This window comes from Staurois parvus, unplaced genomic scaffold, assembly GCF_062004578.1.
Source record: "Staurois parvus isolate SC_StPar_1 unplaced genomic scaffold, SC_StPar_1.0 ptg000304l, whole genome shotgun sequence".
NCBI lineage: Eukaryota > Metazoa > Chordata > Amphibia > Anura > Ranidae > Staurois > Staurois parvus.
This window is the reverse complement of record NW_028318100.1, coordinates 1,878,656-1,903,263: the sequence shown is the minus strand read 5'-3', so window position 1 is coordinate 1,903,263 and position 24,608 is coordinate 1,878,656. Positions and strand designations below refer to the sequence as shown.

The 24,608-nt window shown below is 51.3% G+C and overlaps 2 protein-coding genes across 2 annotated transcripts in view; one reads left to right on the top strand and one right to left on the bottom strand.

Annotated features, from left to right (window-relative positions):
* Nucleotides 1-24,608, top strand: part of MBOAT7 (membrane bound acylglycerophosphatidylinositol O-acyltransferase MBOAT7) — a 598,958-nt gene that overhangs the window by 4,350 nt on the left and 570,000 nt on the right. The gene's annotated exons all lie outside the window — the stretch shown is intronic.
* On the bottom strand, nt 9,475-10,764 carry LOC149457716 (uncharacterized). Its single transcript, XM_089683316.1, has one exon. It carries the CDS (start codon nt 10,762-10,764, stop codon nt 9,475-9,477), a length of 1,290 nt encoding a protein of 429 aa, XP_089539442.1.

Sequence of the window (24,608 nt, the reverse complement as noted above, 5' to 3'; positions counted from 1 at the left end):
CGTGGGCGTGTTTTGTTGCCTCTGTTTTATACTGTTTAAAATTAATAAAAACCATTGAAATACAAAAATGTTACAATCCTGGTCAGGAATGAGTCGATCCCCTCGGCGGATATTATTGTATGGCTAAATCGGTTTGGGGAAGTGTTAGCACCCCTTAGGAAAATCTTGGACGATCGTGGGATCTGGACTGGGGGATGGTCGGCGACCGTAAGGCTGCAGGTGGAGAATAACATGGTGAAGCATCTCCCATCTTCGACCTTCCTTGGGAAAGATAGACTAATAGTCTTTTATGCCGGGCAGCCGAAAGTCTGCCACCGGTGTGGCAACAAGGGGCACTTCGCCTCAAGTTGTGAGGTCCTGAAATGCTCATTATGCCAGGGTTTTGGTCACGTAGCTCGTGACTGTAACCAAATTCGGTGTAACCTCTGTCAGGTATTGGGGCATTCCTACAACCAGTGCCCTGAAGCATTACATAATTTATCTGATATTGCTGAGGAGTTGGCCAGGATGGATGCAGAGGAGAGGATTGCAGGCCCAGCTCCTGATGGGGCAACTGCTCCAGATGCCCTGGTGCCAGGTGCACCGTGTGTAACCCCTAGTGTGCCTGTAACCCCCCCTGTTGTGGTGTCTTCCCCCGTCTCTGTATCCTCCCAGGTGTTGTCTGCCCCTCCTCGTGTGTGCCCCCCTGTTAGTTCCAAGTTGGGTGAGGCGGCTAAGGGGGCAGGGGTGTGTAAGCTATTTGTGGTCCCCCCGCCAGTTTTGCTCCCGCAGCGTCACAGAGGTCGGACAGGGGGCTCGGCGGCATCTAAGGGTCAGGTGAAGGCTGGGCAGGAGAGCTTAGTCCCTGGGAAGGATGGAGCATCTAAGGAGAATAAGGAGCATGTGTGGTCTTTGGTGGGGAAGGGAGGTAGAAATAGGGCAGTGCTGTCCCCTTCTTCTTCAGTTTCCTCACTAGAGGTTGAGGTTATATCTCTTGAAAATAAGTTTGGGGTTCTTTCAGGGTAAGAGGGAGACACTGGAGAGTCTCTTTCCCCCATGGAGGAGGAAGAGGCTGGAGGGTCCCTTAAAAGGACTAGACCCCCAGTTAAGCTGAGAAAACCAAAGTTAAGAAACGCTCATCTCAACTACCTTAATGGCAGTTTCCGCTCCGATAAAGGTTGCAACCATTAATGTTGCCAGCATAAAGTCTGTAAGTGCAAGAAGTACGGCCTTATTTTTGCTCAGCAGTATTGGAGCTGACATTTTATTTTTGCAAGAGACCAGGCTTACCAGCCTAGCTGACGTGCATCTAGGAAAAAGGGAGTGGAGGTGTGGTCCTTCCTTTTGGTCTCTTGCGGCTGAGCCTTACAGCGGAGTTGCGGTACTTTTTTCCGGCATGGTAACGTGTTGGCGGGTCATTGAGGTAGAGATTGGAAGGTGTATGGTCTTGGACGTCCTTGTGAAGGGGCAGGAGCGAAGGCTCATTAACATCTACGGTCCCCAGTCTACGTGGGCTAGGAAATGCCTCTTTACAAGGATTAAGCCTTTCCTTTTTACATCCCGGCAAGTTGTCTTTGGAGGAGACTTTAATACTGTCACTAGGCTTAAGGACAGGAAGGGCTCCATTGACAGGCTGGAGTATGACAGCGTTTTTTTTAAATGCGATAGTTAGGGAAGCAGGTCTGGAGGATGCCTTAATTAAGCGCAGCCTGGACAGCACGGGATTCACTTTTAGGCGAGGTAGAAGTGAGAGTAGAATAGATAGGCTTTGTTTAAAGGGGGACTCCGCTTTCTTGGCACCTGAGTGTCAGGCGGTGGAGTTTTCCGACCACCTTTTGTTAACTGATTTTGAATGCCTCAGATACACCGCTGAAGGGAAGGGGTGTCTGGAGGATGAATTCGGCTCTGCTGGAGGACGAAGAGGTGAGACGATCCTTTGAGGAGTTTCCTCAGGCTCAGGAGACCATCCTGGATTTCTGCGGCAGTAAGTCGGAATGGTGGGAGCTTACCAAAGTGCGGATTGACAGGTTTTTCAAGGCCCTAGGTAAGAGGAAACAACTTGAGAAATACATTGCCTATCAGCAGTTACGGAGAAAGCTTGACCGCCTTGTCTCAGAGGGTGGAGATTCTGGGGCAATCTCAGAGGTTAAGCTTCTCTTGAAGAAGTATCAGTATGATCGGCATGCCTCTTTGGTTCTGGAGAGGGACTACGGGAAGTACCATTCACCCGACCCTTACCAGAATTGTAAACGGAGCATAGCAATTAAGACGATCAGCGGCCTGAGGGATAGTACAGGATCCCTGACGAAATCCAGGTCAGGGATCTTGGAGGTCTCAAGGGCTTTTTTTGAGGATCTTTTGAAAGAGAAGCACCTTGACCGGGCAGGGATGTCAAGCTTCCTGGACTCTACACCAGGTTTGGAGAATAACACCCCGCCCACAAGTTTGACAAGTGAGATCACAGCTGAAGAGGTTGCCAAAGCGATAGACAGTCTGGCCATTAAAAAGACACCAGGGCCAGATGGGTTGACAGCGGAGTTTTTTAAGACTTTCAAATCTAGCTTGGCACCTCACCTAGCGGAGGTGTTTAACTGCTGTCTGGATGAGGGTTCGCTCCCTCCCTCCATGAGGAAGTCAGCTGTGATCTTGCTGTCAAAAGGTAAGGACCCTACGATGATTGAGAATTGGCGCCCCATTAGCCTGCTCAATGTCGATAGAAAGATCCTGGCCATGATCCTTTTCTGGCGCTTGTCGTCAGTGGCAGACGGTCTACTTTCGCAGCAGCAGCACTGCTCGGTCCAGGGCAGGAGTACTTTTTCAGCGGTGTTAGCTCTCCGGGAGGCTCTGGAGCGGTGCAGGGCTGATGGCTGTGGGAAGTACTTGCTGGCGTTGGATCAAGCTAAGGCTTTTGATCGGGTCGACCACAAGTACCTCTGGCATCTCCTTGACAGGTATGGCCTGGAGGGGAGGTTCATTGGATGGCTTCAGGCTTTGTACAGAGGGGCTGAGAGCTTCATGTTGATCAATGGTTGGATTGGGCGGCCCTTTGAGGTCGGCTCGGGGGTGCGCCAGGGGTGTCCGCTGAGCCCTCTGCTCTATGCCTTTGCCATCAACCCCTTCATTAGAAGGCTAGATGGCGGGGTGTTGGGCGAGGTGCCGGTGGGCACTACTGGTGAGCCACCTTTGAGGGTCGTGGCTTATACCGATGACGTATCTGTATTCGTCTCTGTGACCGGTGAGGCGCAGGAGGTGGTCCCGGTGATGGAGCAGTATGCGGAGGCATCAGGCTCCAAGATTAATCATGACAAGTGTGAAGTTTTCTGGATGGGCAGGGAATGTGAAGGCTTCGAGCTTCCGGATGCCTTCCCTGAGCCCCGACAGAAGGTAAAAGTACTAGGCATCGAATTTGGCCCTGACGACTACAGCAAAACAAATTGGGAGTCCAGGTTGGCAGATGCTGATGTTAAAGTGAGATGCTGGAAGGGGTGGCAGCTGTCCCTAAGGGTAAGGGTTGACCTAATCAAGACTTACTTGGTCCCTGTTTTCTTATACGTCAGTTTCGTTTGTCTCTTGCCAGAGTCTCTCTACACGAGGGTTTACAGCTGCTTCTTCCAGCTATTATGGGGGAACAGACTGAACCTTGTGAAGCGGGATGTGACTTATTGATCCAGGCGGGAGGGTGGCCTAGGTATGGTCAACCCAGTTGTTTTCTTCTCTCTGATGTTTATTAAACATAATCTTGGTAGCATGTTAAAAGAGAGACCGCCTGCATGGGTAGGCCTTTTCCAAGTCTGGTTTAAGCCTTTTCTGAACTGCTGGAAGAGAGGCGGGCCAGTGAGAAGCTTGAGAGTCAGGCATGGTAAGCTCCCGGCTTATGTGGCTCCGTGCTTGAAGATACTGAGGCGGTGGTGTGTGACTGCAGAAGAGGTCAGATCGCTCCCTGGGAGACTCCTGAGGGAGAGGGTCGTGGCCTCTGCGTTTCATGCACCATTGGCCTTAAAGGATTGCCCAGGCCATATTTTGCGGGAGGGGCTACGTTTGATAAATATGGAAAGGATTCCCTTAAAGTTTAGGGACCAGGCCTGGCTTGCGTTCCATGGCAGGCTCTATGTGAGGGGAAACCTGAAGTACCGTTCTCTGGATAACCGTGGTTGTCCGAGGACGGAGTGTGGGGGTGAGGTGGAATCTATGGACCACTTCTTGCTTCAGTGTCCCTTCAACATAGAGGTGTATAAAGAGGTGGGGAGGGCTCTAGACATTCCCTTCCTACACTGCATGTCTTATGCAGAGTGGGTATATGGGGCATTGGAAAGTCATACTGGTTTTGATTTGAACACTGTTTTTTTAGTTTGTCTAGTGACCCGTTACTACACATGGAATGCACGGTGTCAGGTTTCCATTCGGCAGAAGGTCCTTCCTGTTCAGGTGGTGGTGTGTGACTTCCTTGGTGAGGTTGGGAAAATTCGGGGTCTAGAGAAAGACAGGTTGCGGCGAAAGGCCTGGATAGGGGCGTGGAGGAACATCAGGCCTGTAGCTGCAATCTGTTGATCTCTTGGTGAGGTTGCTTTCTTGTTTTTCATCTTCATTCACTCCCCTAGATTTTGTTAAGAAGTCTTTTTTTGAAGAAAGGCTATGTGCACCTGAAGGTCTAGCTTCCTTAGCTTTGGTTGAGTAGATAAGTAGTGTTTTTAAAGCCATAAAAGCTGTTGTTTAGTGGAAGTTGCTTCCCCTACAAGGGGAGGATACATTTAATGCTTAATAAGTAGGCCATAAAGGTCTCGGTGATGTTTTTTTACTTTTTTTTCTGCTTCTTACCTGCCCAGTTAGTAAAGCCATAAAGGCTGTTGCTATTCAGTGGAAAGTATATATATATATGATTTAGGGAGATGTATCCTGTTCTTGTTTTTGTTTATGCTTGTTTACAGATTATTGAATACTGTATGTATTTATTTATTCTTTTGTATTTTTGTATAAAATGTAAGCTGGTTGCAAGATTTTATTTCAATAAAATATTTCCAGCTATCCTACAAGCTAGAACCCTGGTGTTAATCACTCTCCCACTGTTCACACCCCCCCCCCGCACCAGACACGCAACAAACGGTAGCTTGCCACTTCCCAACAGTTTGTTCGCAGACTGGTCTGCTGGGCCACCACACACACACAGATCTCCGTCTGGCAGACCTGCTACCTTACAATCTGCATGCAATCTGCCAACACGCAGTGCAATTGCATACAGATAGGCAATGAACTTGACTGAGCATATATAGACACTACAATACAATACAATACAATCTCTCCGGAGATATGAGCCTGAGCTTATTTACCCAGAAGTCACTTATTAATTTTATGATTTAATATCCCAAAAGTGGGGAGTGCATAATATATGTACAAAGTATAAAGAGTTACAAATAATACGGAAAATACAAGAAGACACACAATTGGCTATTGACTATAAAATAAAAGGGAATAAAAAACAGAAATAAAACTTTTACCAAGAGTTATCCTGCAGTTGGAGCAAGTCAGAGAATGTCCGCGATCCGCCAGTCAATAGAACCGGCTCCGTATGAATCACACTGTCCATATCCCAGGTCCTCAATTTATGGGAATATGGACATAGGCTGGACATTAGCCCTTGGCCAATCAACTCTGGGGGGTGTTCCTGTACCAGCCCACAGGACATTCTGGGTACTGAAATGCCCAAAGTCGATTGGACAAGGAACGGTTTGAATCACCAAGTCAGGAATTGAATTTCCGACACCAGCGCATCAGTCCGATCGCAACAGTACCAATCACTATTCAGCTGTCACAATCAGGCACCATATAACCATTTTCTGAGTTTCTCTGGGATTCTACATAGGCTGCAAATACAGCTTTACATGCAGATGTAGCCTACAGTGTGTCCAATCAGAAGGAAGTATTTTCATCTCTTTTCAACTAATATTTTAGCTTTTATAAGAGATGAAATGTATTCCTTTGATCTACTGATATAAGTTATAGCTTGACAGACACATTGGAGCCACTCCTGGTCTCCTGCTGTTTTCGAAATGGAAACTTCTGGGATTCCTCTTTTAAACTTCCAGGAGGTGACAAAGTCTGGCTACATAGGTGACCAGGTTTTATTGGCATCTAGGTGTCACCTCCAGCCTAGAGGATGCTCTGTCCTTTCATATGCTAATTGGTGACCATATGTATCTGACTGAATCCTGAACCCATCCTATTATTAACATGGAAGTAGGCTAAATCTTCAATGTCATATTTCTACAGATCACATCTCAGCTACTCAAATCTTACATTTATGTCACATCTCCCCCCATCTAGATGACGCATAGCTAAGCCTAAACGGGTCAGCTAATGCATCTACACAGAAGGTTCCGCCTGACGGGACAGACCATCAGCATTTCCATGATTGCTTCCTTTCTTGTGCTGAATGGTGAAGTTGTATTGCTGCAGAACTAGGCTCTAGCGTAACAATTTCCCATTGTCCCCAGCACCTCTATGCAACCAGCTAAGGGGGTTGTGGTCAGTGATCACTGTGAATTCAGATAGTGCTGCAGCTTTTGTAAAGCCCAAACAATTGCCAAGCACTCCTTCTCTATGGTGGCATAGGCCACCTCCCTGGGCAGCAGCTTCCGGCTGAGGTACAAAACAGGGTGCTCCTCCCCAGCTGGATTCACCTGGCTCAGCACAGCGCCTAGGCCATAGGCCGAGGCATCGGTCTGGTCCACAAACCTGCAGCGGAAGTCTGGGGTCTGCAGCACGGGAGCACAGGCCAGAGCATGTTTAAGAGCTGCAAATGCGTGTTCACAGTCTGCTGTCCAGTGAACCTGTTTCGGTAGCTTTTTCTTGGTCAAATCCATCAAGGGTTTGGCCAGGGCACTGTAGTTAGGAACAAACTTTCGATAGTACCCTGCCGTACCCAGGAAGGACATGACCTGCTTCTTGGTCTGGGGAGTGGGCCAGGACATGATGGCATCTACCTTCCCAGTTTCAGGCTGGACCATGCCTCCCCCCACTACATGTCCCAAATGCCAACCTGGCATTTGTTGGGCTTAATTGTCAGGCTGGCTGCTGTGATATTCTCCAAAACTTGTGTTAGGTGTGCTAAATGTTCCTTCCAGGTTGCACTGAACACTGCAATGTCGTTTAGATAGGCCACAGCACAGTATTCCACCCCTTCCAGCAGACCATTCACGACCCTTTGGAAGGTGGCTGGGGCATTCTTCATCCAGAATGGCATAACGTTAAATTCAAAGAGGCCAAAGGGGATGATAAAGGCAGATTTATCCCAAGCCTCACTGGTCAGAGGGATCTGCCAGTATCCTCTACTTAGGTCCATGATTGTCAGATAGCGGGCGCTGGCCAGCTTATCCAACAGTTCATCGACCCAGGGCATTGGGTATGCATCAAAAACTGTAATCGCATTCAGTCTTCGATAGTCCACACAAAACCTTGTGGTCTGGTCTCGTTTGGGCACCAGCACTACAGGGGATGCCCATGCACTCTGGGACTTCTGTATCACACCTAGCGCTAGCATTTCATCGATCTCCCTTTTAATGTCTACTTGAACCTCAAGGGAGACCCTATACGCTGCCTGTCTAATAGGCTTGTGACTCCCCGTGTCCACATGGTGGACAGCTAGAAAGGTTAGGCCAGGCCAGGAGGTGCAGGTATCCTGATGGGGCTCCAGCACCCCAGACAGCCCTGTTTGTTGCCCCGCAGTCAGTTGGGGGTTGATTTGCAACTCCCCAAGGGAGTCTGGCTCCTTGGTGGCAGCCAGGAGATCCACTAGTGGATCGGCTTCACTCTCTGGTAACAGACTACAGACTGGGAGAGCACAGGCTGATCTGTCATGGTGCGCCTTCATCATGTTCACATGGTACACTTTAAGCCGCTTACCACGGTCATCAAGGGATACCACATAGGTCACATCACCCCTTTTCTCATATATGGTATAGGGTCCCTCCCAGGCAGCTTGCAGCTTGTTCTGCCGCATGGGGACTAATACCCAAACCTTTTGGCCTACCTCATACACCCTCTCCCGGGCAGTCTGGTCATACCATTGTTTCTGGATGGCTTGGGCCTGCGTAAGATTTTCCCGCACCAAGCCCATCAGAGCGTCTAGTTTTTCCCACAGTTTTAGTACATAATCTACCACTGAGACTTCTGGACCGACATCCTGCCCCTCCCAGGCCTCTGGAAAGAGATCGAGGGGCCCGTGGACCCTTCTTCCATTTAGAAGCTCAAAGGGGGAGAATCCTGTGGATGCCTGGGGCACCTCACGATAGGCTAAGAGCAGGTGGGGTAGATACCTTTCCCAGTCCCTTCCCTGAGATTCCACAAACACTTTAAGCATCTGTTTTAAACTGCCATTGAATCGCTCACACAGCCAATTTGTCTGTTGGTGGTAGGGACTGGCCAAAATATGCTCCACCTGAATCTTCTGACACAGACATTCCATGAAGCAAGACATGAACTGCGTGCCGTGATCTGTGAGCATTTCCCGGGGAAAACCAACTCGGGTAAAGATGCTCAGCAGTGCATCCGCAACCTTGTCTGCGCTCAGGGCTATTGCCTCTGGGTACCGGGTAGCATAATCTACTACAGTATGTACCGTTTCCCTGAACTGCTGGGTATGGCTAAAGGCCCTATATTGTCTACTGCCACCCTCTGGAAGGGCTCCTCAATAATGGGCAAAGGCTTCAGAGGGGCTTTGCTTGTGTCTACTGCCTTGCCAACACGCTGGCACGCAACACAGGAACTGCAATAATTAGCAACGTCGGTGCCTATGTGTGGCCAGTAGAAGCTGTGTGCAAGACAGCGTTAGTTTTTTTTAACCCCCAAGTCCCCGGAGAGAGGAATCTCTTGAGCCATTTGCAACAATTGCTCCCGGTACTTGTGGGGTACAACGAACTGCCGCTCTGTTATGCTTTTGTCAGATAGCTTAGAAGGGATGGCCTCTCTGTATAGCCTGCCCTATTCCCAGTATATGCGTGCTTTGTCATCCCCAGCTAGTGGTCTGTCAGCCAGACCCCTGAGTTTCTTCAGGCTGCTATCAGTTCTAACAGCCTCAGGGAACTCTGAGCTATCTGCCACAGGCGCCAGGGAGATGACAGCCTGAGGAGAGCTTAGGCCCTCTGGGCCAGGTTCACAAGGGTCCAACCCAGCTAGATTAGGCCCTTCCACAGACAGTTCCTCTGTAGCAGTGGGCAATGACTGGTCTGGGGCCAACTGGGTGGGCACCCCGAGTCACCACTGCAGCAGAGGGAAGGTCTGCCTTGCACATGTCATTACATTTTACTTCACATAACACATTGTCAGTTGCAGAGTCCTCTGTGACTTTAAGCTCTTCCCCAGGCCTCGACTCCAGAGAGCCACTAAGGCCAGGACCTGGTACACAGTCATTCACCCCTTGACCCTACCCAGAATCCCCAATGTTCACAGAGTCTTCAAACAGTACTTTACATGAGTCCAGGGCCTCAGGTGGTGATGTAGATTCTAGGGGGCTGGATATGGCTCATAATGGGCTACCAACCACTCTAGGTCAGTACCCAATAATACACTAGTGGGAATGGCATCTGTTACACCCACTTCTCCCATTCCTCTCCCAGCTACCCAGTCTAGATAAACACAGGCCATGGGGACAGCTGGGTTGATGCCCCCAACCCCCTTTACAGTCATGGTCTTACCAGGAATAAGATCCTCAGGGCTCACCAGTTCTGGATGCACTAAAGTCACCTCCGCTCCACTGTCCCTTAGGCCGGTAGTAACTTTGTCACCCACAGTGACAGGCTGCAGGTTATCAGAGAGCACTCCTGCATTCCTGGAGGCACACAAAACAGTAGACTCTGGGCGGGTTGTCTTGGTAGATGGTGGGACAGCCTTCTTTTTTTCAGGGCAGGATATACTAAGATGACCTATCTTGTGGCACAAAAAACATCTCCGGGTATCCACAGTTGTTGGGGTGGCTCCTAAAGGTCTCGGTGCCTTGATCCTTTGGATGTTCTGAGAAGAAGGGCTGGTTGCTTTTCCTCCTTTCCAGCTGTGTGCAGTAGTCCTCCTGGTGACAGTTATTTTGTTAGCCGCATAGGAGTCGGCTATTTCCGCTGCTTGATCCACTGTCTTGGGATCTCGGTCCTGTAGAAATTGCCGGACCTCAAAAGGACATGACTGTAGGAACTGGTCCTTACTCATTAGCTCCTGTAGGGCGTCAAAGGTGATTATGGACAGTCCCTTTAGCCATTGCTGGAAAGCAGTGCGCAGACTGCAGATGAGGTCCATGTAGATGTCATTAGGACCTCGATACAATGTCCTGAAACGCTTGCGGTACACCTCTGGCGTGAGCTGGTACCGTTTAACAATGGCCTGTTTAAGAGCCTCATAGTCCCTTTCTTGGCCCTCTGGAAGACTCACAAGCACATCCAGGGCCTTGCCTTTCAGCCCTGGTATGAGGTACTGTGCCCATTGCTCCTTGGACAGGAGGTACTGATGACAAGTCCTCTCAAATCCTTGTAAGAAAGTGTCCATATCACCATCTAGGTCCATGGTGGGGAACTTGTCCAGGGAAATTCTGTGTATTCGTTCTTCCCTGGCCTCAGTGTTACCAGCAGACCTGTTCTGCTGCAGCTGGAGTTTTGCTAGCTCCAGTTCATGTTGCTGTTCTGCCCGCCTGTCCTCTGCTTCCCGTTCTGTTCGTCTGTCCTCTGCTTCCCGCTCTGCAGCTGCTCGCCTGTCCTCTGCTTCCCGCTCTGCGGCTGCTTGCCTGTCCTCTGCTTCCCGGCGCTGCATAATGAACTGGAAGCGTAATATTTAATTGACTGGGCCCAGCAGCTGTAGATCAGCCTGCAGGGACAACGAAAGGGCTTCCTGTTGGCCCTCCCGGATGTCACCACAATCCACATCCGGTGGCGGGGAAGGCTGCTGTTCCTCTGGGGCATCAAGGGCCGCATCCTGTGGCTCCATAACCAAGGCTTGCGCCTCCTTATCTTTCTCGGCCAGGGCACGTATCATCTGCTCCTTCGTCTGACCCCTTGTGGTCTGGATGCCTCTGGACTCGCACAGATTCATCAGGTCATCTCGACTTTGCTTCATGTAGCTGATTACTGTCTCAGCCATTTTGCCAAAATAAAAGATAGAAAAGAAAAACAAAGAAGGGGTGGGGAGCAAATAGCCAAGTATGTCTTCTACAAAAAAAAATTATGCACTAAATGAGCTTCTGTAGGTCAGTCAATTCTACCAAGCTTCCAACCTTTAGTACACGGAAATAAATGAATAAACCATGCAGTAATGTACTAAGCAGATCCAGTCTGTCACGGATCCAACTCACATGCACACGCCCACAGCGACTAGCTAACCGAGGCGTGCACGTCTGGCCGTGACTTGGGGTAACAGGGAATGAGGGGGACTTACTTTGAATATACTGTATATATAAGACCAGCCGCGATATACTTTCACAGCCTGCACTACCTCTGGCCACCACTAGAGGGAGACCCCACTCCAATCCAGCTGGCTGACCACACACAGGCATATACAAATCTTATATACAATCTGGTGCACTCTAAGGGATGGGGAGCAGTCTAGCAATTGGCACACCCTTCTAGGATTTCTCCAGCTATCCTACAGCTGAGTGTCGTTAGAAGGAAGTGGGTGTGGTGCTGCACAGACAGTGTGTGGTGTGTGCTGTGTGAGGTCCTGCTAGGCCTCAGTCTGAGCCAGGGACTAAATTTCTGGCACTACCCAGGAGAGGATGGTGGAGCCTGGCCATGATCCAGGAGGAGGAGGAGGGACCCCTGGGGCTCCTAGTACTGGTTCTGACATGCCAGCTATTGAGAACCTGGGAAAAGGCCCTAAAGGAGGGGAATCGTATGCGGCTTATCGGAACTGTGTGGACGCCCATGTGGCAAGGATCGGGAAGGAGGAAGACAAGCTGGTCAGAATGAAAAATGACCTCCGGAAGTTTAAGTCATCATATGATCGAGTGTGAAGCACAAAGCGGCAAGCTATGAAGCCTGAGCTGGAGCGCATGGAGCAGGCAGTGCACCAGCAATGTGATCTAGTGGAGACCCTGAAAGCATCCAGCGGCTTCATGCGGGAGAAATACATGAATGAGGAGCGTTTCAGGCAGGCCCGTGACAGATCCTTAGCGGCTGCGAGGGGCCAGATCGGGGAGTTGGTGTCATCCGGGGACCTGTTGGACCCCCCAGGTGAGGTTGGGGAAGTGAGCAAAGTTACTTCTCAGCGTGCTGGAGAATGTTTGAAAGTGGAGGGTGAGTCGGAACCCATCCCCCCTCAGCAACAGCGGCTAGATTGGGGATCCCAGGTGGAGCAGGAGGAGGAGGTTGGTGCCATGGAATTTGTGACTGCATTAGAGTCCCCCCTGCATGGACGGCAGTTCGCATTTTCATCTGATGACACTGGTGATGAGGCAGACAAGTGCCCTAGGCCACTGAAGCCAAAAAAGACTGAGAAATCGGTTTTTGTAAAGCGGGAAAAACTTCACAGCAAGCTGGAAAACAGTTGCAAATCGCAGGAGGGGAAGGTGGTGCAGCCGCAGTTGAAATGCGGCTGCACCACCAAAGAGGTTGCCAAAGCGATAGACAGTCTGGCCATTAAAAAGACACCAGGGCCAGATGGGTTGACAGCAGAGTTTTTTAAGACTTTCAAATCTAGCTTGGCACCTCACCTAGCGGAGGTGTTTAACTGCTGTCTGGATGAGGGTTTGCTCCCTCCCTCCATGAGGAAGTCAGCTGTGATCTTGCTGTCAAAAGGTAAGGACCCTACGATGATTGAGAATTGGCGCCCCATTAGCCTGCTCAATGTCGATAGAAAGATCCTGGCCAAGATCCTTTTCTGGCACTTGTCGTCAGTGGCAGACGGTCTACTTTCGCAGCAGCAGCACTGCTCGGTCCAGGGCAGGAGTACTTTTTCAGCGGTGTTAGCTCTCCGGGAGGCTCTGGAGCGGTGCAGGGCTGATGGCTGTGGGAAGTACTTGCTGGCGTTGGATCAAGCTAAGGCTTTTGATCGGGTCGACCACAAGTACCTCTGGCATCTCCTTGACAGGTATGGCCTGGAGGGGAGGTTCATTGGATGGCTTCAGGCTTTGTACAGAGGGGCTGAGAGCTTCATGTTGATCAATGGTTGGATTGGGCGGCCCTTTGAGGTCGGCTCGGGGGTGCGCCAGGGGTGTCCGCTGAGCCCTCTGCTCTATGCCTTTTCCATCGACCCCTTCTTTTGAAGGCTAGATGGCGGGGTGCTGGTGGGCACTACTGGTGAGCCACCTTTGAGGGTCGTGGCTTATGCCGATGACGTATCTGTATTCATCTCTGGGACCGGTGAGGCGCAGGAGGTGGTCTCGGTGATGGAGCAGTATGCAGAGGCATCAGGCTCCAAGATTAATCATGACAAGTGTGAAGTTTTCTGGATGGGCAGGGAAGGTGAAGGCTTCGAGCTTCCAGATGCCTTCCCTGAGCCCCGACAGAAGGTAAAAGTGCTAGGCATCGAATTTGGCCCTGACGACTACAGCAAAACAAATTGGGAGTCCAGGTTGGCAGGTGCTGATGTTAAAGTGAGATGCTGGAAGGGGTGGCGGCTGTCCCTAAGGGAAAGGGTTGACCTAATCAAGACTTACTTGGTCCCTGTTTTTTTATACGTCAGTTTCGTTTGTCTTTTGCCAGAGTCTCTCTACACGAGGGTTTACAGCTGCTTCTTCCAGCTATTATGTGGGAACAGACTGGACCTTGTGAAGCGGGATGTGACTTATCGATCCAGGCGGGAGGGTGGCCTAGGTATGGTCAACCCAGTTGTTTTCTTCTCTCTGATGTTTATTAAACATAATCTTGGTAGCATGTTAAAAGAGAGACCGCTTGCATGGGTAGGCCTTTTCCAAGTCTGGTTTAAGCCTTTTCTGAACTGCTGGGAGAGAGTGAAAAGCTTGAGAGTCAGGCATGGTAAGCTCCTGGCTTATGTGGCTCCGTGCTTGAAGATACTGAGGCGGTGGTGTGTGACTGCGGAAGAGGTCAGATCGCTCCCTGGGAGACTCCTGAGGGAGAGGGTCGTGGCCTCTGCGTTTCATGCACCATTGGCCTTAAAGGATTGCCCAGGCCTTATTTTGCGGGAGGGGCTACGTTTGTTAAATATGGAAAGGATTCCCTTGAAGTTTAGTGACCAGGCCTGGCTTGCGTTCCATGGCAGGCTGTCAGGCTCCGACCAACGGGATCTCTAGTGGTCCACGGCACGGGGTTTCCCAGGACGCGGAGTCTAAGTCCCAGTCTGCCTTTTCACCAGGGCCCCTGATGGTGGGGATGGACTTGGTGCAAGACTGAAACCAGGTCGCGTCCCTGGGCACCCCCGGCGGTGGCAGAGGGGTCCCGCTGAGGGTATGTGCCCGGGTAGAGCCTGCTGTGAAGGGGATGACAGATCCCGATCCGAGCGGGACGGATGGGATGACAGATCCCGATCCGAGCGGGATGGATGGGCAGCTATCAGGAGTAGGCGAGGTCAGACTAGCCGGGTCGGTATTGTGCGGGCAGCGTGGTACGGGGGGAGTAAGCGGAGAATGGTCGGGGTCACAAGCCAGGTTCAGCAGGTAGCGGGCAGCGCGGTGCAGGAGGTCAGGCAGAAGGATGGTCAGGGACGAGCCGGGGTCAGAGCAGGAGAAGGTCAGCATAAACAGGACAGGCAGAGTTTGGCAACAAGGAGCGTACTTACAGGAACAGGAACGAGACCTTGCGGCAATTTGGAGATGCACAGGCAGCTTTAAATAGGGCGCCCTGCTCTCCCATTGGTGCGGCCGCGATCGCTACTGCACATGCGCGGCCGCCGCGATCGCCGAGGATTCTGCGCTCGCCGGCTGGGACGGATCGGCGGTCTGCGCATGCGCGCGCCGCCGAGGACCCGGGATCCCTGATATTGCCCCCCCCCTACGGGCAACCTCCGGATGCCCAACCGACCCCTACTCAACGGCTGGTTCCGAAAAAATTCCCGCACAAGTCTTGGGGCGTGCACATTTTGGGCCGGCTCCCATGAATTTTCCTCCGCCCCATATCCTTTCCATTTAACCAGAAACTGAGTTTGGCCTCCCCTCTTCCTGCAATCTAAGATAGCTTCAACTTCAAATTCCTCCTCCCCATCCACGTCTACTGCCTCCGGTGGCTTAGACCTTCGATCCGGGAAGGGGTCTGGAGTTGCCGGTTTCAACAGGGACACATGGAAGACCGGATGAACCTTCATAGATTCGGGCAGTGCCAGCTCGTATGCCACCTCGTTGACCTTACGTTTGACCCGGAAAGGCCCCAAGAACTTGGGAGCCAATTTCTTTGAAGGGCAGGACATTTTTAAATTTGCGGTGGACAACCAAACCTGGTCCTCTGGCCGCAAACTCAATTCCCCTCTTCTCTTCCTATCAAACGCCCTCTTGTTGTCATCCTGGGCCTTTGCCATTGCTTCCCGCAATACCTTGCTATTGGTCGACAGAAAGGTCAACATATCCTGCGTGGCTGGGACTGCAACCTCTGGGATTAGATCTGGCAGGAATACAGGGTGGAACCCATAGTTTGCGAAAAACGGGGACTGTCTAGTAGCAGAGTGACTTGCATTATTATATGCGAATTCCGCAAGCGGCAGGAGAGTAACCCAGTCATCTTGGAGGAAGGTAGTATAGCACCTGAGGTACTGCTCTAGGGTCTGGTTTGTACGCTCCGTCTGGCCATTGGTCTGTGGGTGATAAGCAGAAGAGAACGATAACTTAATCCCCAGGGTTTCACATAGAGCTTTCCAGAACCTGGATGTAAACTGAACCCCTCTGTCAGATACAATGTCCCTGGGAATTCCGTGGAGTCTTACTACTTCCTTAATAAACACACGTGCTGTTTCAAGGGCCGTAGGTGTGTCCTTTAAGGGTACAAAATGGGCCATCTTGGACAGGCGGTCCACAATCACGAAGATTGCTGTGTGGTCCTGAGAAGGTGGAAGTTCCACGATAAAGTCAATGGAAATCATGGTCCATGGCCTGTCGGGAATGGGTAATGGGCGCAAGAGACCCCAAGCTTTATTCCTAGTGGGTTTGTTTCTCTGACACACGGGACAGGTCTTAATGTAGGTTTCGCACTCCCTGGCCATATTAGGCCACCAGAAAGTACGCTGCAGCAGCTCCAAGGTCTTACGTACCCCGAAGTGCCCGGCCAGCGGGTGATCGTGGCAGTATCCTAATACCAATGTACGGGCCTCCTCAGGGACCACAATCTGATCCTCCTTCCAAAAAAGTCCTTCCCTATTTAGTAAGGGAACCCCAGGTGGACCTTGCATTCCTACGGACGCGGTCTGCAGTTGAGAATGGAGCTCCGATTGGAGAACTAAGAAATTTCCTGGGGACAGGATAGTGTCTGGCTTGGGGTTCTCTTCGGGATCCCCAAACATGCGGGAGAGCGCGTCTGGTTTTGTGTTCTTAGACCCTGGCCTATAGGTTATATGGAAAAAGAACCGTGAAAAGAACAGCGCCCACCTGGCTTGACGTGGCCTCAGACGTTTAGCTGTCCTCAGATACTCTAGGTTCTTATGATCCGTAAAAATCAATATTGGGTGTACCGCCCCTTCTAACAAGTATCTCCATTCCTCTAGTGCCACCTTAATCGCCAAGAGCTCCCGATCCCCGATATCATAATTCCTTTCCGCAGGAGTCAGTTTCCTGGAGAAGAAAGCCACTGGGTGCATGAGTTCTTTGATGCCCTTCCTCTGGGACAGGATCGCCCCGACCGCATTCTCGGATGCGTCCACCTCCAAGATATATGGCAAGGACGAATCAGGGTGGCTCAGAATAGGAGCCGCCGTAAACAATTCCTTCAAGGCTTCGAAAGCCCTCTGTGCCTCGGGTGTCCATTGGAAGCGAACCCCCTGCCTGGTCAGCTGGGTGATTGGGGACACTAGGCCCGAAAAGTTCTTAATGAACTTCCTGTAGAAATTCGCGAAGCCGATGAAGCGTTGGACCGCTTTCTTATCGGCGGGGGCTGGCCAATCTAAAATGGCCGAAACCTTTTGAGGATCCATGGCTATTCCCGTGGGAGAGATGGTTAGACCCAGAAACGAAATGCTACTCTGTTCAAAGCAGCACTTGTCTGCCTTGGCATATAAGCTGTGTTGGCGGAGCCGTTCTAACACGCGCCTCACGTGACCTCTATGGTCCTCCAAGGTTGGGGAAAAGACAAGGATATCGTCCAGGTATACAATGACGAAGATATCTAGGTAGTCCCTGAACACATCGTTTATGAAATGTTGGAAGGTGGCAGGGGCGTTGCATAGGCCGAAGGGCATAACCAAGTATTCAAAGTGTCCGAATCTGGTACGGAATGCTGTCTTCCACTCGTCCCCCTCTCTGATACGAACTAAATTATAGGCACCTCTCAAGTCTAGTTTAGTGAAGACAGATGCTGACTTCAGCCTCTGAAACAGCTCGGGGACGAGTGGTAGCGGGTAACGGTTTTTTACTGTGACCTTATTCAAGTCCCGGTAATCTACGCAGGGCCGGAGGGACTTGTCTTTTTTCTCCACAAAGAAAATGCCCGCCCCGGCTGGTGACGTGGAGGGTCTAATAAACCCCTTATGGAGGTTTTCATCTATATACTCCTTTAGTACCCCTAACTCCCGCTCGGATAAGGGGAATATCCGCCCAAATGGGATTTCCGACCCCGGGAGGAGATCAATTGGGCAGTCATAAGCTCGGTGCGGAGGGAGAATGTCCGCCCCCCGCTTGCTAAACACGTCCAGAAAATTATGGTAAACTGACGGAATGACTTGCGCCAGCTCTGCATCTGTCTCTAGACACAACAAAGTCGGTGGAATCGGGGAGATCCTAGGGAGGCAATGCTGCTGGCAGTATGGGGAGAGGAACTGCATAGAACCCGCCTTCCAGTCCACCTGGGGATTATGGGCTCGTAACCACGGGAGCCCCAAAATAATTGGAAATAGTGGGGATGCTATGGCGTCCAACCGAAGGAGTTCTTCATGATGGGTCGATATGATAGTACGGATAGGTGGGGTCTCGTGGTCCACCACCCCTGACTTAATATGTGAACCATCTGCTAGAAAAATATTCAATCCCACCTCCTTGGTTTGTAGGGGAATTTGTTGCTGAACTGCAAAGTCTAAATCTATGAAGCAACTACACGCCCCAGAATCCACAATAGCCGTGGTCACCACTGTTCTCCCCGGCAGCTGAAGTGACACAGGTACCGCCAGATAGCTAGTATTGCCCACACTGTTAGAAGTGACTGTAGAGAAAACAGCGGAACACTTACCCCTCTTGGCTGGACAGGTACGTACCACATGGCCTGTTCCCCCACAGTAGAGGCAGAGATGGTTGGCAAGACGCCTCTGGCGTTCCTCAGGCGTAAGTGTCGGTCGGATCCTTCCCGATGGCCCGGTCTCGGGTGAATCCATGGCAACCTGATTCTGGCCTGCCGGCTGTAACTGGGTAGAGGCCTGAGGGGGTGTTCCAGTTGATCCTTGTCCTTGGTTGCATCTTCCCTGCCTGTGCTCCCGTAACCGGCGGTCAATTCGAATAGTCAAAGCTATCAAGGCCTCCAAAGTGCTAGGTATGTCTATTCGGGCCAATTCGTCCTTCAGGGGTTCAGCTAACCCTACGCAGAACTGGTGGTGCAGAGCCGCCTCGTTCCATTGGCAGTCACTATGCCAACGCCTGAATTCAGCGGCATAGTCCTCCACTGTCCGGTGACCCTGCCTGAGTGTATATAGGGCCTTCTCGGCCGTTGCGGTGCGCAGCGGGTCGTCATACAAGAGGGCCATAGCCTCAAAAAATACCGTCACTGACTGCAATAGTGGGTCTCGCTTCTTTCGGAGACGGTGGGCCCAGTCTTGGGGTCCCCCCTGTAGTAGGGAAATAATGAACCCTACCCTCACTGATTCGGAGGAAAAGGTCTGAGGCTGGAGGTCAAAGTATAACTGACAGGAGTTACGAAAGGCCCTGAATCTACTTCGGTCTCCGGAAAAACGTTCCGGTGTGGGGACACGGGGTTCTGGTGCGGGTAACAACCCCGGAGTCTTCCTAATGGGTTCCCCAGACCCCCTGGTAGGGGTAGCTAAGGACTGCGTGCGTCTGTCCAATACCGTATAACCTTCCTGTAGTCCCCTAATTCCCAGTGTAAGGGTCTCCATCTGTCGACAGATGTCGTCCAGAGGGGAAGTTCCCCTTCCAGGCTCAGTCATGGCCGCAAGGTACTGTCAGGCTCCGACCAACGGGATCTCTAGTGGTCCACGGCACGGGGTTTCCCAGGACGCAGAGTCTAAGTCCCAGTCTGCCTTTTCACCAGGGCCCCTGATGGTGGGGATGGACTTGGTGCAAGACTGAAACCAGGTCGCGTCCCTGGGCACCCCCGGCGGTGGCAGAGGGGTCCCGCTGAGGGTATGTGCCCGGGTAGAGCCTGCTGTGAAGGGGATGACAGATCCCGATCCGAGCGGGACGGATGGGATGACAGATCCCGATCCGAGCGGGATGGATGGGCAGCTATCAGGAGTAGGCGAGGTCAGACTAGCCGGGTCGGTATTGTGCGGGCAGCGTGGTACGGGGGGAGTAAGCGGAGAATGGTCGGGGTCACAAGCCAGGTTCAGCAGGTAGCGGGCAGCGCGGTGCAGGAGGTCAGGCAGAAGGATGGTCAGGGACGAGCCGGGGTCAGAGCAGGAGAAGGTCAGCATAAACAGGACAGGCAGAGTTTGGCAACAAGGAGCGTACTTACAGGAACAGGAACGAGACCTTGCGGCAATTTGGAGATGCACAGGCAGCTTTAAATAGGGCGCCCTGCTCTCCCATTGGTGCGGCCGCGATCGCTACTGCGCATGCGCGGCCGCCGCGATCGCCGAGGATTCTGCGCTCGCCGGCTGGGACGGATCGGCGGTCTGCGCATGCGCGCGCCGCCGAGGACCCGGGATCCCTGACACAGGCTCTATGTGAGGGGAAACCTGAAGTACCGTTCTCTGGATAACCGTGGTTGTCCGAGGACGGAGTGTGGGGGTGAGGTGGAATCTATGGACCACTTCTTGCTTCAGTGTCCCTTCAACATAGAGGTGTATAAAGAGGTGGGGAGGGCTCTAGACATCCCCTTCCTGCACTGCATGTCTTATGCAGAATGGGTATATGGGGCATTGGAAAGTCATACTGGTTTTGATTTGAACACTCTTTTTCTAGTTTGTCTAGTGACCCGTTACTACACATGGAATGCACGGTGTCAGGTTTCCATTCGGCAGAAGGTACTTCCTGTTCAAGTGGTGGTGTGTGACATGCTTGGTGAGGTTGGAAAAATTTGGGGTCTGGAGAAAGACAGGTTGCGGCGAAAGGCCTGGATAGAGGCGTGGAGGAACATCAGGCCTGTAGCTGCAATCTGTTGATCTCTTGGTGAGGTTGCTTTCCTGTTTTTCCTCTTCATTCACTCCCCTAGATTTTGGTAAGAAGTCTTTTTGAAGAAAGGCTAAGTGCACCTGAAAGTCTATGTTCCTTAGCTTTGGTTGTGTAGATAAGGCTGCTGTTCAGCGGAAAGTATATATCTGATTTAAGGAGATGTATCCTGTTCTTGTTTTTGTTTATGTTTCCAGATTATTGAATACTGTATGTATTTATTTATTTTTTTGTATTTTTGTATAAAATGTAAACTGGTTGCAAGATTTTTTTTTCAATAAAATATCTCCAGCTATCCTACAGCTGAGCTTCATTAGAAGGAAGTGGGCGTGGTTGCTGCACAGACAGTGTGTGGTGTGTGCTGTGTGAGGTCCTGCTAGGCTTCAGCCAGGGACTAAATTTCTGGCACTACCCAGGAGAGGATGGCGGAGCCCGGCCAGGATCCGGGTGGAGGTGACCCTGTAGGGACATTTAGTACCATTCCTGATGCCATGCCAGTGGAGGACCTGGGAAAAGGTCCTAAAGCAGGTGAAAACTATGCGGCTTACAGGGGGAGAGTTACATCTCATATCAGAAGGATTGGGAGAGAGGAGGAGAAGCTGAAGCAAATGAAGATGGAGTTGAAGCATTTTAAGGCTGCCTATGATCGTGTATGGAGCACAAAACGTCATGCCATGCGGCCAAAGCTGGAGGAAATGGAGCGAGCCGTCTGGGTGCAAGGAGACTTCGTGGCCACGCTCAAAGCTGCGAGTGGCACCCTCAGAGAGCGGTATGTCAATGAGGAGCAATTTAAACTTGCCCGGGAAAAGTCCTTTGCATCTGGGAGAGGCTGGGTGGAGACCCTGTCATCAGAGCATTCCTCCGATCATGCAGCAGCAGCCCCAGCAGCAGAGTGTCAGCATGCAGAGGAAGCCATGGAGGCCGTGACGGTGAAAGAGGAGCAGGGATCTATCCCTCCTCAGCAGCCGGTGAGGGATTGGGCTTCAGAGGTGCCGGATGAAGCTACAGAGGGGGTGATGGAATTTATTGGGGAACTGGAGTCCCCCCTGCAGGGGAGACAGTTCGCGTTTTCCTCAGCAGACACTGACCCGGAGGATGATGTGGTTTCCAAACCGGTGAGACCCAGGAGGAGGGAGAGAGCTGCCTTTGTTCTACTGGAGCGTTTGCCCAGTGAGATAGAGAAGGCAGCCGGCTTGAGAGAGGTGAGTGGGGCGGCAGTGAAGCTGCAGGAAGCACCAGGGACTGTAAGTAAAGCTATGGACGGTTCTGTGTTGTCTGCTGGTAATGTTGTGCCTATTGTGGTATTAGATGACCCGGATCCCATGTGTGTGCCTGACCCAGCTGCAGCTGTGTCTGCTCTAGGTCTTTGCTCTGGCAGTGTTTCCATCCCTGCTGACGCTGCTGTTCCCGCACATGTTTCCACCTCTGCTGCAGTCATGGCTCCCGGTGGTGTTCCCGCACGTTTCCACCTCTGCTGCAGTCATGGCTCCCGGTGGTGTTCCCGCACATGTTTCCACCTCTGCTGCAGTCATGGCTCCCAGTGGTGTTCCCGCACATGTTTCCACCTCTGCTGCAGTCATGGCTCCCAGTGGTGTTCCCGCACATGTTTCCACCTCTGCTGCAGTCATGGCTCCCAGTGGTGTTTCCACCTCTGCTGCAGTCATGGCTCCCAGTGGTGTTTCCACCTCTGCTGCAGTCATGGCTCCCAGTGGTGTTTCCACCCCTGCTGCAGTCATGGCTCCCAGTTGTGTTCCCGCACATGTTTCCGCCTCTGCTATGGCAGCTCCCGTCTCAGTACCCGCCCATGTTCTCGCCTCAGCCCCGGTCATGGCTCTTGCCAGTGTTCACACTCATGTTCCCGTCTCTGCAACGGTGCAGGCAGCAGTCTGTGTACCCACCCCTGATCCCGCCTCTGCTCTGGTCTCAGCTCCCGTTGCTAGTCCTGCCCCTACCCCCAGCCAGGCTCCTGCTTCTGCACCCGCCCGTGGTCCCGCCCCTGGTCTCATCTCTGCACCCGTCCCAGCTCACGGCTCAGCTGATCCTTCTGTCCCTGCATCTGTCACAGCTCCCAAACCATTGTTGAGTTACTCTGTAGCCGTGAGAGGTGGGCAGAGTGCAGTGAGGACCTCAGAGGCACGAGTTGGGGAGGCAGGCACTATGATAAAGAGAAGGAATGTGGTACAAATAAAGTGGGGGTCCCACTATAAGGGAGGTTATTGATCGTATATTGGACATGGGCTTCTGTGCCAGGGACATTGTCACGATATAATGTCAGGTTCAGAGACCAGTTGCTACAGCAGTTGTAAGGCTTACCTGAAACCAGCAGGATTGGTACACCAGCGGCCCACCCTGGGAATGACGCAGGCTCATCTGAGGTGCGGGGTCTAAGAATCCACCGGTCTTCCCCAGAGCTCCTAATGGTGGAGATGGATTTGCCTGCGTGTGAATGCCAGGTCGCAGATCTCAAGATCACCCCACCAGGGAATGAGTAGGCTGGAAACCAAAAGCGGATCAACAGTTCAGGGATCAAACAGAAGCGGAGTCAGTCACAAGCCAAGGGTCGGTCACCAATGGTAGTAGAAAGGATGAGGCAGAATCGTAGTCAGTAGCAAGCCAAAGGTTGGTAACGTAGATGAAGACAGCAGCAGGAACAGTAAGCGGGATATTGGCTGGTAAGGCACAATAATCTGGCAACCAGGAAGTGCAGAGACATGGCTTTTATAGGAAGTTCATGGGAGGAGCAAGGAGTTCAAGGTTCAAGACAAAACAGGGAAAAGGCAGGATCATCCAAAGAATTGTCAAGGGAGCTGTCCAGCATTCCAGGTGGCTCAGTGAGAAGAAACACTGTCTCTCACCGCAGAAGGCCCAGTAAGGCGGCAGTAAGTCGGAGTGGTGGGAGCTTACCAAAGTGTGGATCAGCAGGTTTTTCAAGGCCCTAGGTAAGAAGAAACAACTTGTGAAAAACATTGCCTATCAGCAGTTGCTGAGGAAGCTTGACCGCCTTGTCTCAGAGGGTGGAGATTCTGGGGCAATCTCAGAGGTTAAGCTTCTCTTAAGGAAACATCAGTATGATCGGCATTCCTCTTTGGTTCTGGAAAGGGATTATGGGAAATATCACTCGCCCGACCCTTACCAGAACTGCAAACAGAGCATAGCAGCCAAAACGATCAGTGGTCTGAAAGATAGTACGGGATCTGTGACAAAATCCAGGTCAGGGATCTTGGAGGTCTCGAGGGCTTTTTTTGAAAATCTTCTGAGGGAGAAGCACCTTGACCGAGCAGGGATATCAAGCTTCCTGGATTCTACACCAGGGTTGGAGAATAACACCCCGTCCACAAGTTTGACAGGTGAGATCACAGTTGAAGAGGTTGCCAAAGCGATAGACAGTTTGGCCATTAGAAAGACACCGGGGCCAGGCGGCTTGACAGCTGAGTTTTTTAAGACCTTTAAATCTCGCTTGGCACCTCTCCTGGCGGAGGTTTTTAATTGCTGTCTTGAAGAGGGCTCACTCCCTGTAGCTGGCCAGCTAAGACCAGTCCTAGGTTGTTAATATGGTTCACATATATGTGTATACCAAACCTGCCAATAACCTCAGTACAGTGTATATGTACATATGTTAAAGCCAAAAGCAAAATCATTGCTGTAATTTATGTCTTTGATTGTTATATGACATTTATATATTCATTGTGTTAGTAGAAGCAGAAAAGGAAAATATGCCTTTAAGAGTTAAAGATGAGCCAATCACAGACAGCCTCATACTGTACAGAGCCTTAACCAATCCCAGCCAGTTTCACATCTATGCCTGTGTAAAACTCCCTGCTAGGATTTTCTAGAGACACATGCTCACCAGACAGAAGAGGAAACAGACAGTTCCAATCAGAAGAGCTTTATGGAGGCAGAGCAGGCCAAATAGGTATTTAATGCACTTGTGTGTTCCTCTATTGTTTGGCAGTGCAGGTGGATCTGTGTGTTGAAACTGTTGTGTGTGTTTTACTTGTAGTTCCACCGAACGAACTTATCGAATCGAACTTACAAATTTACAGAATCTAACAACTTTATCAAGCTATCAAATCAAACCACTGTAATATGAAAGAAATAAGCCATTGTAAGCAGTTATATGAAGAAGATTGAAGTTATTAAAGAAGTTAACTAAAGTATTCGGTGTGCTCTTTAAACCTACTGCATCCATAGAGCGGCATTGGAGGAATTACAGAGTAAAGTCAGTCCAATCAAA

Excerpts from the sequence above, each read along its gene's own strand:
- LOC149457716 (XM_089683316.1), bottom strand. The coding sequence starts at position 10,764 with ATGCAGCGCCGGGAAGCAGAGGACAGGCAAGCAGCCGCAGAGCGGGAA.